The 15,216-nt window shown below is 41.4% G+C and overlaps 1 protein-coding gene across 2 annotated transcripts in view; it reads left to right on the forward strand.

Annotated features, from left to right (window-relative positions):
• Positions 1–15,216, forward strand: part of LOC132553390 (WD repeat-containing protein 93-like) — a 52,825-nt gene that overhangs the window by 23,155 nt on the left and 14,454 nt on the right. For both annotated transcript variants that reach the window (XM_060217636.1, XM_060217635.1), the window contains exons 9-13: positions 6,191–6,374; positions 6,630–6,700; positions 6,828–6,908; positions 7,355–7,486; positions 10,727–10,940. In XM_060217636.1, the coding sequence (XP_060073619.1) occupies positions 6,191–6,374; positions 6,630–6,700; positions 6,828–6,908; positions 7,355–7,486; positions 10,727–10,940 (682 nt within the window). The remainder of the gene's footprint in view (positions 1–6,190; positions 6,375–6,629; positions 6,701–6,827; positions 6,909–7,354; positions 7,487–10,726; positions 10,941–15,216) is intronic.

Below are 15,216 nucleotides of genomic sequence, written 5' to 3' on the forward strand. Positions count from 1 at the left end.
TAAGACCAGGTGTTCAGGAAGAGTGAGCGCCTTCTGCTTAATCAACAACACCTGCCATGTAAATCTTGGTCAATACTTATAAGTTATGTCACATTCCTAAATGAGAACATCATATGCAGAAATGGAAAAAGCAGGTATACTGATGAGCATCAAACATGTTCAGCTCCATTTTGTACAAAGAAATAGATGATGGCTGTAAAACTTCCCCATCATCTTCATCAACCTACATCTCTAGAAACCCTGTACTGTGAGTTTGTCTTTGCTAACATCTCTCAAGATACAATAAAAAATTGTGATACCAGGAACAAGTCCTAGAATATCAATTAAATGCAATCCAGAAATGGAAATTCACAATATGAGAAATGAAATCATATCATACCTGTCACACTTCTGGCAGAAAATATAGAGGTAAGATTAGCCTGTTTTGTCCTTGATTCCTATTCTTGTAGGTATGTATGACGAACATAGTCGACAAATCTCTAGTTATTTAAAGACAAGACATCATCAATATATCTGAAAGTGAAACTGAAAGATTTTACAGGGTCTTTGTGACTTATTTGTGGAAAGCTCTTTGGTAAATTCAGCCTCATATGAAAACAAGAACAAGTCATCCAAGAAAGGAGCACAGTTTGGTCCCATTAGGCCAAAGGATTTCTGTTAGTAGATCCAATGTATACTTTCCTATGATGGAAAAAGAATTATTTCTACCAGCATTAGCAACTGAAGTTATGAAAGAACATGACAATATATTGTAATTTAGATTGCTATAGACTTGAAACAGATCTGAGTCAAACCGTCAATGTTTAATATGTATTTCCATTAGTAACGTACTGTTAGAGGAGAATTTACATCCTATCACCTATGTCTTGACACCATTTAGTCATATGATTTACTATAGACATATAAATGTATTTATCAATGTTTACTTCATATGTTGTATAGTCTTAACATCTTAGTGTTCATATTCTGAGATATTTCACAGGGTGATACCTTGATCACTAGAGATGGGATAATTTTGTCACCATAGAGTAGGCAAGGACATCTAGCACACGCTATGACACTACTCAGTATAGGGTAGTATTCATCATTTTATATAGAGTAATTATGTTACAAAATGATAATGTCATCGATTTTGACACCCACTTCAAGGGACACTGATGATGACACGATCAACAGGTTTCACAACAACTTACAAATTGTTACTGTTTTTTTTTAAGAATATGTGAGAAAAAATAATCCCAACAGGAGTTTTTTTTATAGACAGGACTGTCTCAATGTTTGTGAAAGAGTTTGGCAGACCAGTACTCAGCAAGCCTTGTGTCTATCGGTGTAACACATAAAATGTATCTCCTGCACTAGACCAGTACTCAGCAAGCCTTGTGTCTATCGGTGTAACACATAAAAAGTATCTCCTGCACTAGACCAGTACTCAGCAAGCCTTGTGTCTATCGGTGTAACACATAAAATGTATCTCCTGCACTAGACCAGTACTCAGCAAGCCTTGTGTCTATCGGTGTAACACATAAAACATAGGTAAATGTATCTCCTTATACAGTTATAGACCTGTAGTACTCAGCAAGCCTTGTTTATATGTAAAATGTACCCCTCCTGTATAAAATGTACCCCTCCTGTATAAAATGTACCTCTCCTGTATAAAATGTACCCTCCTGTATAAAATGTACCCTCCTGTATAAAATGTACCCCTCCTGTATACAATGTACCCCTCCTGTATACAATGTACCCCTCCTGTATAAAATGTACCCCTCCTGTATACAATGTACCCTCCTGTATAAAATGTACCCCTCCTGTATAAAATGTACCCCTCCTGTATACAATGTACCCCTCCTGTATAAAATGTACACTCCTGTATACAATGTACCCTCCTGTATAAAATGTACCCCTCCTGTATAAAATGTACCCCTCCTGTATAAAATGTACCCCTCCTGTATAAAATGTACCCCTCCTGTATAAAATGTACCCCTCCTGTATAAAATGTACCCCTCCTGTATAAAATGTACCCCTCCTGTATACAATGTACCCCTCCTGTATAAAATGTACCCCTCCTGTATAAAATGTACCCCTCCTGTATAAAATGTACCCTCCTGTATAAAATGTACCCCTCCTGTATAAAATGTACCCCTCCTGTATACAATGTACCCCTCCTGTATACAATGTACACTCCTGTATAAAATGTACCCCTCCTGTATAAAATGTACCCCTCCTGTATAAAATGTACCCCTCCTGTATAAAATGTACCCCTCCTGTATAAAATGTACCCCTCCTGTACAATACCCCTCCTGTAAAATGTACCCCTCCTGTATACAATGTACCCTCCTGTATACAATGTACCCCTCCTGTATAAAATGTACCCCTCCTGTATACAATGTACCCCTCCTGTATACAATGTACCCCTCCTGTATAAAATGTACCCCTCCTGTATAAAATGTACCCCTCCTGTATAAAATGTACCCCTCCTGTATAAAATGTACCCCTCCTGTATAAAATGTACCCCTCCTGTATACAATGTAAAATGTACCCCTCCTGTATACAATACCCCTCCTGTATACAATGTACCCCTCCTGTATAAAATGTACCCCTCCTGTATACAATGTACCCCTCCTGTATACAATGTACCCCTCCTGTATAAAATGTACCCCTCCTGTATACAATGTACCCCTCCTGTATACAATGTACCCCTCCTGTACCCCTCCTGTATACAATGTACCCCCTGTATACAATGTACCCCTCCTGTATACAATGTACCCCTCCTGTATACATTTTACCCTCCTGTATATAATGTACCCCTCCTGTATACAATGTACCCTCCTGTATACAATGTACCCCTCCTGTATACAATGTACCCCTCCTGTATACAATGTACCCCTCCTGTATACAATGTAAATGTACCCCTCCTGTATACAATGTACCCCTCCTGTATACAATGTACCCCTCCTGTATACAATGTACCCCTCCTGTATACAATGTACCCCTCCTGTATACAATGTACCCCTCCTGTATACAATGTACCCCTCCTGTATAACCCCTCCTGTATACAATGTAATGTACCCCTCCTGTATAAATGTACCCCTCCTGTATACAATGTACCCCTCCTGTATGTACCCCTCCAATGTACCCCTCCTGTATACAATGTACCCCTCCTGTATACAATGTACCCCTCCTGTATACAATGTACCCCTCCTGTATACAATGTACCCCTCCTGTATAAAATGTACCCCTCCTGTATACAATGTAATGTACACTCCTGTATACAATGTACCCCTCCTGTATAAAATGTACCCCTCCTGTATACAATGTACCCCTCCTGTATACAATGTACCCCTCCTGTATACAATGTACCCCTCCTGTATACAATGTACCCCTCCTGTATACAATGTACCCCTCCTGTATAAATGTACCCCTCCTGTATAAACCCCTCCTGTATACAATGTACCCCTCCTGTATAAATGTACCCCTCCTGTATACAATGTACCCCTCCTGTATACAATGTACCCCTCCTGTATATGTACCCCTCCTGTAAAATGTACCCCTCCTGTATAAAATGTACCCCTCCTGTATACAATGTACCCCTCCTGTATACAATGTACCCCTCCTGTATACAATGTACCCCTCCTGTATACAATGTACCCCTCCTGTATAAAATGTACCCCTCCTGTATACAATGTACCCCTCCTGTATACAATGTACCCCTCCTGTATACAATGTACCCCTCCTGTACCCCTCCTGTAACAATGTACCCCTCCTGTATAAAATGTACCCCTCCTGTATACAATGTACCCCTCCTGTACCCCTCCTGTATACAATGTACCCCTCCTGTATACAATGTACCCCTCCTGTATAAAATGTACCCCTCCTGTATACAATGTACCCTCCTGTATACAATGTACCCCTCCTGTATACAATGTACCCCTCCTGTATACAATGTACCCCTCCTGTATACAATGTACCCTCCTGTATACAATGTACCCCTCCTGTATACAATGTACCCCTCCTGTATACAATGTACCCCTCCTGTATAAAATGTACCCCTCCTGTATACAATGTACCCCTCCTGTATACAATGTACCCCTCCTGTATACAATGTACCCTCCTGTATACAATGTACCCCTCCTGTATAAAATGTACCCCTCCTGTATACAATGTACCCCTCCTGTATACAATGTACCCCTCCTGTATACAATGTACCCTCCTGTATACAATGTACCCCTCCTGTATACAATGTACCCCTCCTGTATACAATGTACCCCTCCTGTATACAATGTACCCCTCCTGTATACAATGTACCCCTCCTGTATACAATGTACCCCTCCTGTATACAATGTACCCCTCCTGTATACAATGTACCCCTCCTGTATACAATGTACCCTCCTGTATACAATGTACCCCTCCTGTATACAATGTACCCCTCCTGTATAAAATGTACCCCTCCTGTATAAAATGTACCCCTCCTGTATACAATGTACCCCTCCTGTAAAATGTACCCCTCCAATGTACCCCTCCTGTATACAATGTACCCCTCCTGTATACAATGTACCCCTCCTGTATACAATGTACCCTCCTGTATAAAATGTACCCCTCCTGTATAAAATGTACCCCTCCTGTATAAAATGTACCCCTCCTGTATAAAATGTACCCCTCCTGTATAAAATGTACCCCTCCTGTATAAAATGTACCCTCCGGTATAAAATGTACCCCTCCTGTATAAAATGTACCCCTCCTGTATAAAATGTACCCCTCCTGCTGTATAAAATGTACCCCTCCTGTATAAAATGTACCCCTCCTGTATACAATGTACCCCTCCTGTATACAATGTACCCCTCCTGTATACAATGTACCCCTCCTGTATACAATGTACCCCTCCTGTATAAAATGTACCCCTCCTGTATAAAATGTACCCCTCCTGTATACAATGTACCCCTCCTGTATACAATGTACCCCTCCTGTATACAATGTACCCTCCTGTATAAAATGTACCCCTCCTGTATAAAATGTACCCACTCCAGTCACCTCAATTTCAAGCAAATGTTAACATAACTCTTACACTTTAATTGAAATATACCTGATCCATAGAAAAGACTTATGTAAGATTTCATTCTTAATATTTCTGTTGGTTTTTTAAAATTTCATTCCATTTTTCATTACAAATTCAATTTGACACAATGTTATCAAACTTGTTGAACTTCAAAAGAATTAGATTGATCACTAGGAATCAGAATTTATTTGAACAAAGTGATTATTATGAATTTATGATTAATCATTAACATATGTTTCAATTTATGACCAAGTCCTTCACATTTTCTTTACTACACATTCATGTGTCTCTAGCTATTTCTAGTAAAATTCATACCTTCAGTTACAACTATGACTTATACAGCCAAGGACTCATTCTTAGGAATGCCTCTTCCCACCCAAACTCTTTCATCCAGTCGTATATGACGGTGTTCCTCCTCACTTTTCCCTTATAAGGATATCCTATAACTATATGCCCCCTCTCTAATCCTGTTTCTTTTACTCAGTGCCCCTTTAATCCCTATTTCCCTACGAGGATAACTTACAACTATATCCCCCCTCTCTAATCCTGTCTCTCTTATCTAGTGCCCCTTTAATCCCTATTTCCCTACAAGGATAATCTACAACTAAATGTCCCTACTCTAATCTTGTCGCTCTCATCCAATGTCTGTGCCCCTCTCTCCTATTTCCTTAAAAGGATATCCTATATCTATATGCCCCCTCTCTAATCCTGTCTCTCTTATCCACTGGCTGACTGTTCCCCTTTCTTCCATTTTCATTATAAGATTTACCTACTATATCTTCTCTGTGCCTCCATCCCATCTATAATATGAGAATTGCTTTCTTCTCAATCTTCTGTGTCCTAATGAATGCAGTTTTTGTTCTTCAGTTTAACTTTCTTCAGTGAATTCATCGTTGTCACAGTGTTTGTTACCTGGCCAGTAATTTCTTTATCCAGCCCTAATGTCTTAATGCCTTCAGATATCACATCAATATAACACCTGAATGTTCATATATCAACTTTCTGTACATTTAATAAACCTGATAAATGTAATCTAGTTATCTATTAGATTTAAACTATATATTAAGTGTGAGGGAATGTGTTGGATCATGATGGCTATATAGATATGAAAGAGAATGAAGATATGTTTACATGTATCAGGTAACCTGGCCCCCTCCATCCATGGAGCATGTCAGAAAGTGGACAGTGGGGACGTAATAGGCACCGGCCAGAACCACATACTGACCACAAGCCATCTGGAACAGAGAGCGGAAATATTTGAGAACAACTACAAACACATGTTAGACTATTTACCCAAGGAGGAGAAGATGATAGATCTTACCAGGTAAAATTTTATGACAGAAAACAACTTTCAAAAGGGAAGGCAGAAACCAACTTCCTGCTTGGGAGGGTCTCACCAGTAAAACTGTAGAATAGAAACTGACTTCAAAAGGGGAGTCACTAGACAAAAACATTACACTAGGGAAAACTGTATTTGGTTTTGATACTTTCATCAGATAATTGTGATTATCAACAACATATTGATACACAATGCTGGTTGTTCAGAAATATTCTCATGCTGTCTTTGTTCCATTTTCAGAGATGTCAACTTTCATTTCATGACTTCAGGAAGGTTGATGCACAACTCACAAGAATCCCCAAACCATCCAGGTATTATAAAAGATTATTCTAAAATCTGATACAGGTTTTAAAAATATGTGTGTGTTAAGTCTGTCACATTTATTTAACTTGTTACATGTAATTAATTTGTTTATCATAGAATTATTTACATGCACAGGGAGCCCAACCAATGTTGCAGTGTGGTGGCAGAACAGCACTCATCTGTACCATTACTCATTGTTCAAACAGCCTGCAAAAGGTAAATCACTTATGCTTACCTAAGAAGTCTTAAGAGTGGTATGGTGATGTTTATACTCCACCTTTATTACCATAATCATTCCCTTAAGTCATCAGAGTCTGATACATAATAATGCTTGTATCATGTTGATTTAGGAATCAAACTTTCTTTTATCCGAAGATTTGTTACACTGTACATAAGTCTCTATCAGGTACATTTTTATATACCCTCCAAGTTGCTTGCTCCAGATATTGCTCTCAGATTATGATAAATGTTTCAATAAATGGTCATTAAAAGTAATGATGGTTTTCATAAAATACTCGAGCATAAGTACAGAGACACACAAGCTTCAGGCCTCACAGACAACTGTGTCAGTTTATAAATATATACATATATATAACACAATGCTATGTTATTTGAATTCATTTCCATAGAATTGTTATATCACATTAAAACCATGTTTTCAGATGGAGAAATGAAGCCTGACCTGGTTTGGCCTTTCACTAGTAAGATTACTGCCACAACGATGTCCACAGACTCCAACCTGTTTGTAATAGGATTGGCCTCCGGGAATGTCGTGATGTGGGACAGGTACCTGGGTAAGTACTCATATGACTGGACTCTAGGAATGTTGTGGTGTGGGACATGTACCTAGGGAAGTACTCATATGGCTGGACTCTAGGAATGTTGTGGTGAGGGACATATAACTAGGGAAGTAATTATAGGACTTGCCTCTAGGAATGTTGTGGTGTGGGACAGGTACCTAGGTAAATAATTATAGGGCTGGCCTCTAGGAATGTTGTGGTGTGGGACAGGTACTTAGGGAAAAATTTATAGGACTGGCCTCTAGAAATGGTTTGATGTGGGACAGGTACCTAGAAAGTAATTATAGGGCTGGCCTCTAGGAATGTTGTGGTGTGGGACAGGTACCTAGGAAAGTAATTATAGGGCTGGCCTCTAGGAATGTTGTGGTGTGGGACAGGTACCTAGGAAAGTAATTATAGTGCTGGCCTCTAGGAATGTTGTGGTGTGGGACAGGTACTTAGGAAATTAATTATAGGGCTGGCCTCTAGGAATGTTGTGGTGTGGGACAGGTACCTAGGAAAGTAATTATAGGGCTGGCCTCTAGGAATGTTGTGGTGTGGGACAGGTACCTAGGGAAAAATTTATAGGTCTGGCCTCTAGGAATGTTGTGATGTGGGACAGGTACCTAGAAAGTAATTATAGGGCTGGCCTCTAGGAATGTTATGGTGTGGGACAGATACCTAGGAAAGTAATTATAGGGCTGGCCTCTAGGAATGTTGTGGTGTGGGACAGGTACCTAGGAAATTAATTATAGGGCTGGCCTCTAGGAATGGTGTGATTGGGAAAGGTACCTAGGGAAAAATTTATAGGTCTGGCCTCTAGGAATGTTGTGGTGTGGGACAGGTACCTAGGGATGTAATTATAGGGCTGGCCTCTAGGAATGTTGTGGTGTGGGACAGGTACCTAGGGATGTAATTATAGGGCTGGCCTCGAGGAATGTTGTGGTGTGGGACAGGTACCTAGGAAAGTAATTATAGGGCTGGCCTCTAGGAATGTTGTGGTGTGGGACAGGTACCTAGGAAATTAATTATAGGGCTGGCCTCTAGGAATGGTGTGATTGGGAAAGGTACCTAGGGAAAAATTTATAGGTCTGGCCTCTAGGAATGGTGTGATGTGGGACAGGTACCTAGAAAGTAATTATAGGGCTGGCCTCTAGGAATGTTATGGTGTGGGACAGGTACCTAGGAAAGTAATTATAGGGCTGGCCTCGAGGAATGTTGTGGTGTGGGACAGGTACCTAGGAAAGTAATTATAGGGCTGGCCTCTAGGAATGTTGTGGTGTGGGACAGGTACCTAGGGATGTAATTATAGGGCTGGCCTCTAGGAATGTTGTGGTGTGGGACAGGTACCTAGGGATGTAATTATAGGGCTGGCCTCTAGGAATGTTGTGGTGTGGGACAGGTACCTAGGAAAGTAATTATAGGGCTGGCCTCTAGGAATGTTGTGGTGTGGGACAGGTACCTAGGAAAGTAATTATAGGGCTGGGCTCTAGGAATGGTGTGATGTGGGACAGGTACCTAGAAAGTAATTATAGGGCTGGCCTCTAGGAATGTTGTGGTGTGGGACAGGTACCTAGGAAAGTAATTATAGGGCTGGCCTCTAGGAATGGTGTGATGTGGGACAGGTACCTAGAAAGTAATTATAGGGCTGGCCTCTAGGAATGTTGTGGTGTGGGACAGGTACCTAGGGATGTAATTATGGGGCTGGCCACTAGGAATGTTGTGGTGTGGGACAGGTACCTAGGAAAGTAATTATAGGGCTGGCCTCTAGGAATGTTGTGGTGTGGGACAGGTACCTAGGGATGTAATTATAGGGCTGGCCTCTAGGAATGTTTTGGTGTGGGACAGGTACCTAGGAAAGTAATTATAAGGCTGGCCTCTAGGAATGTTGTGGTTTGGGACAGGTACCTAGGAAAGTAATTATAGGGCTGGCCTCTAGGAATGTTGTGGTGTGGGACAGGTACCTAGGTAAGTAATTATACATTTTGTGGGACAGGTATCTGATACACAGGTAGTCATTAGCCTGAGATACATGGTTAATTAATGTATTGCACAAACTAGTTGTCTAGTCAATCAGACTTGTCCATTTAATTAGAGCGCAGCTCTTGGTCACCACAGACACCCAAGAATAGCTCTTTAATGTCGAGAGTATTGGACTCTTGACAAGGTTACCTCACTTCCAATATGTTTCCTCTATTTCTTGACTGTCCGAAAACCGATAGCAGTATTCCACAGAAAATCTTTTTCAGTCAACCGGAGATACCACTGCAAAATGTAATTTTGGTAAAACTTGATAACCTGAAATTTTTAGTTTTCAACTCAAGTTTGCAGTAAATGAAACAAACCAAGATGCAGAACTGCTGATCTTGTTTCATTCTCATGAGAAAAGTACATCGTAAATTGCTCCTTCAATACCAAAATATTTGGATAGCCAAGAATTTATATCTAAATCAAAATACATCTTGCCAAGTATATTCTGTAGAAACATAAATTCTTCTTCAAATCAATTAAAAATTTTTTCTTGTATCATAGAATGTAGTGGTATCCTGATGCTACCTATAACACTATTATTCAGGTGGCATCACAATTGTGGTACATTCCTATACTGTAAAGGAGGTAGATTCAAACAGAAAATATTACCTTGGTACATAATGATCAGTAAAACATTGTCTATCATCTGTGAGACGATACATCAGTGATGCAGGTGAAAGTCCCATATATACAACTTTAATTTTTACACCAAGGCAGAACAAGGCCTATATTTATTTGCTTTGTTTATGCCTTATTTCAGCCCTTTCAGTATTTATACATAAACAAGTTCTCAAGTGCATCGCTATTTTAAGGTTTTGTCTTATTCAAATCATCATCTAAGACTATACCTAATCTCAATTTTAATTGTGGTGTTTTGGCTGGTGTGATCAGAAGGTGTAATAGCATGATATGTATATGATCAATGAAGTAATAGGGACAGTAAAGACAAGCAAATTGTCAAATTTTCGAGGGAACCTGCTCCTTTATCAGGACACAAAATAAGAGACAAGTAGTACATACATTACATTACAAATATAGGACATGAAAAAAAACAAAATTTTGTATACTACAAATTTATTTCATTCAATACAAAACTGGTTGGAATAAATTTGGTGTCAGATGTTTAATTTTTAACATTCCACTTAATCAGTAGATAACCATGTCATACTCACTTGTCTTTCTCAGTGACAAGTTGTTATGAAAGTGTTGCCATTCATATTTTAGGTATGCAGAGAGGGGTGGTAAGTGTTACCACAAAGGCAGCTATACAGCATATGTGGTTCCTGGACCCTAGCCTTTGTCCTCAGGACATCAGTAACTACCCACCTTACCAAACCAGGACCACTGCCTACCTCTTGGTACAGAGTAGTGATGGTGCTGTGTTCTACATCATGGTTGGGGCAGGACTTCCCCTGGAATCCTATTATGTCTCACCACCGTGAGTATTGGTCACATGTTTAGTGAAGGGAAATATGTTGTCTGAATATATGTTGGGTGGTTTAAGTAACAAATGATAGAGAGAAATGCCATGACAAAGCAATTCAACAAAACACCAAAATAAAGCACAACATCAACTTACAGCAACAAATCAATAGCCAAACTCACCACAACAAATCACCACCCCAAACTCACCACAACAAATCACCACCCCAAACTCACCACAACAAATCAACACCCCAAACTCACCACAACAAATCAATAGTCAAACTCACCACAACAAATCAATAGTCAAACTCACCACAACAAATCACCACCCCAAACTCACCACAACAAATCACCACCCCAAACTCACCACAACAAATCACCACCCCAAACTCACCACAACAAATCACCACCCCAAACTCACCACAACAAATCACCACCCCAAACTCACCACAACAAATCACCACCCCAAACTCACCACAACAAATCACCACCCCACACCACCCCACACACACCACACCAAATCACCACCCCAAACTCACCACACCAAATCACCACCCCAAACTCACCACAACAAATCACCACCCCAAACTCACCACAACAAATCACCACCCCAAACTCACCACAACAAATCACCACCCCAAACTCACCACAACAAATCAAAAGTCAAACTCACCACAACAAATCACCACCCCAAACTCACCACAACAAATCACCACCCCAAACTCACCACAACAAATCAAAAGACAAACTCACCACAACAAATCACCACCCCAAACTCACCACAACAAATCACCACCCCAAACTCACCACAACAAATCAATAGTCAAACTCACCACAACAAATCAATAGTCAAACTCACCACAACAAATCACCACCCCAAACTCACCACAATAAATCACCACCCCAAACTCACCACAACAAATCACCACCCCAAACAAAAAAAAACCCCAAACTCACCACAACAAATCACCACCCCAAACTCACCACAACAAATCACCACCCCAAACTCACCACAACAAATCACCACCCCAAACTCACCACAACAAATCACCACCCCAAACTCACCACAACAAATCACCACCCCAAACTCACCACAACAAATCACCACCCCAAACTCACCACAACAAATCACCACCCCAAACTCACCACAACAAATCACCACCCCAAACTCACCACAACAAATCACCACCCCAAACTCACCACAACAAATCACCACCCCAAACTCACCACAACAAATCACCAACCCCACTCACCAAACTCAAACTCACCACAACAAATCACCACCCCAAACTCACCACAACAAATCACCACCCCAAACTCACCACAACAAATCACCACCCCAAACTCACCACAACAAATCACCACCCCAAACTCACCACAACAAATCACCACCCCACTCAACAACAAATCACTCACCACAACAAATCAAATCACCACAACCAAACAAACTCACCACAACAAATCACCAAACTCACCACAACAAATCACCACCCCAAACTCACCACAACAAATCACCACCCCAAACTCACCACAACAAATCACCACCCCAAACTCACCACAACAAATCACCACCCCAAACTCACCACAACAAATCACCACCCCAAACTCACCACAACAAATCACCACCCCAAACTCACCACAACAAATCACCACCCCAAACTCACCACAACAAATCACCACCCCAAACTCACCACAACAAATCACCACCCCAAACTCACCACAACAAATCAAATCAAACTCACCACAACAAATCACCACCCCAAACTCACCACAACAAATCACCACCCCAAACTCACCACAACAAATCACCACCCCAAACTCACCACAACAAATCACCACCCCAAACTCACCACAACAAATCAATAGTCAAACTCACCACAACAAATCAATAGTCAAACTCACCACAACAAATCACCACCCCAAACTCACCACAACAAATCACCACCCCAAACTCACCACAACAAATCACCACCCCAAACTCACCACAACAAATCACCACCCCAAACTCACCACAACAAATCACCACCCCAAACTCACCACAACAAATCACCACCCCAAACTCACCCCAAACTCACCACAACAAATCACCACCCCAAACTCACCACAACAAATCACAACCCCAAACTCACCAAAACAAATCAATAGTCAAACTCACCACAACAAATCACCACCCCAAACTCACCACAACAAATCACCACCCCAAACTCACCACAACAAATCACCACCCCAAACTCACCACAACAAATCAACACCCCAAACTCACCACAAAAAATTAAAAGTCAAACTCACCACAACAAATCACCACCCCAAACTCACCACAACAAATCACCACCCCAAACTCACCAAAACAAATCACCACCCCAAACTCACCACAACAAATCACCACCCCAAACTCACCACAACAAATCACCACCCCAAACTCACCACAACAAATCACCACCCCAAACTCACCACAACAAATCACCACCCCAAACTCACCACAACAAATCACCACCCCAAACTCACCACAACAAATGACCAACCCAAACTCACCACAACAAATCACCACCCCAAACTCACCACAACAAATCACCACCCCAAACTCACCACAACAAATCACCACCCCAAACTCACCACAACAAATCACCACCCCAAACTCACCACAACAAATCACCACCCCAAACTCACCACAACAAATCACCACCCCAAACTCACCACAACAAATCAATAGTCAAACTCACCACAACAAATCAACACCCCAAACTTACCACAACAAATCACCACCCCAAATCACCACCCCAAACTCACCACAACAAATCACCACCCCAAACTCACCACAACAAATGACCAACCCAAACTCACCAACAACAAATCACCACCCCAAACTCACCACAACAAATCACCACCCCAAACTCACCACAACAAATCACCACCCCAAACTCACCACAACAAATCACCACCCCAAACTCACCACAACAAATCACCACCCCAAACTCATCACAACAAATCACCACCCCAAACTCACCACAACAAATCACCACCCCAAACTCACCACAACAAATCACCAGTCAAACTCACCACAACAAATCACCACCCCAAACTCACCACAACAAATCAACAAATCACCACCCCAAACTCACCACAACAAATCACCACCCCAAACTCACCACAACAAATCACCACCCCAAACTCACCACAACAAATCACCACCCCAAACTCACCACAACAAATCACCACCCCAAACTCACCACAACAAATCACCACCCCAAACTCACCACAACAAATCACCACCCCAAACTCACCACAACAAATCAACCCCAAACTCCCAAACTCACCACACAACAAAACAAAATCAAACTCACCACAACAAATCACCACCCCAAACTCACCACAACAAATCACCACAACAAATCAACCCCAAAGTCAAACTCACCACAACAAATCAACAAATCACCCCAAACTCACCACAACAAATCACCACCCCAAACTCACCACAACAAATCAATAGTCAAACTCACCACAACAAATCACCACCCCAAACTCACCACAACAAATCACCACCCCAAACTCACCACAACAAATCACCACCCCAAACTCACCACAACAAATCACCACCCCAAACTCACCACAACAAATCACCACCCCAAACTCACCACAACAAATCACCACCCCAAACTCACCACAACAAATCAATAGTCAAACTCACCACAACAAATCACCACCCCAAACTCACCACAACAAATCACCACCCCAAACTCACCACAACAAATCACCACCCCAAACTCACCACAACAAATCACCACCCCAAACTCACCACAACAAATCACCACCCCAAACTCACCACAACAAATCACCACCCCAAACTCACCACAACAAATCACCACCAAACTCACCACCAAACTCACCACAACAAATCACCACCCCAAACCAAACAAATCACCACAAACAAATCAATAGTCAAACTCACCACAACAAATCACCACCCCAAACTCACCACAACAAATCACCACCCCAAACTCACCACAACAAATCACCACCCCAAACTCACCACAACAAATCACCACCCCAAACTCACCACAACAAATCAATAGTCAAACTCACCACAACAAATCACCACCCCAAACTCACCACAACAAATCACCACCCCAAACTCACCACAACAAATCACCACCCCAAACTCACCACAACAAATCAATAGTCAAACTCACCACAACAAATCACCACCCCAAACTCACCACAACAAATCAATAGTCAAACTCACCACAATAAATCACCACCCCAAACTCACCACAACAAATCACCACCCCAAA

Source organism: Ylistrum balloti, unplaced genomic scaffold (assembly GCF_031769215.1).
Source record: "Ylistrum balloti isolate Yb309-2 unplaced genomic scaffold, AGI_CSIRO_Ybal_v1 Utg370324, whole genome shotgun sequence".
Classification (NCBI taxonomy): Eukaryota; Metazoa; Mollusca; class Bivalvia; order Pectinida; family Pectinidae; genus Ylistrum; species Ylistrum balloti.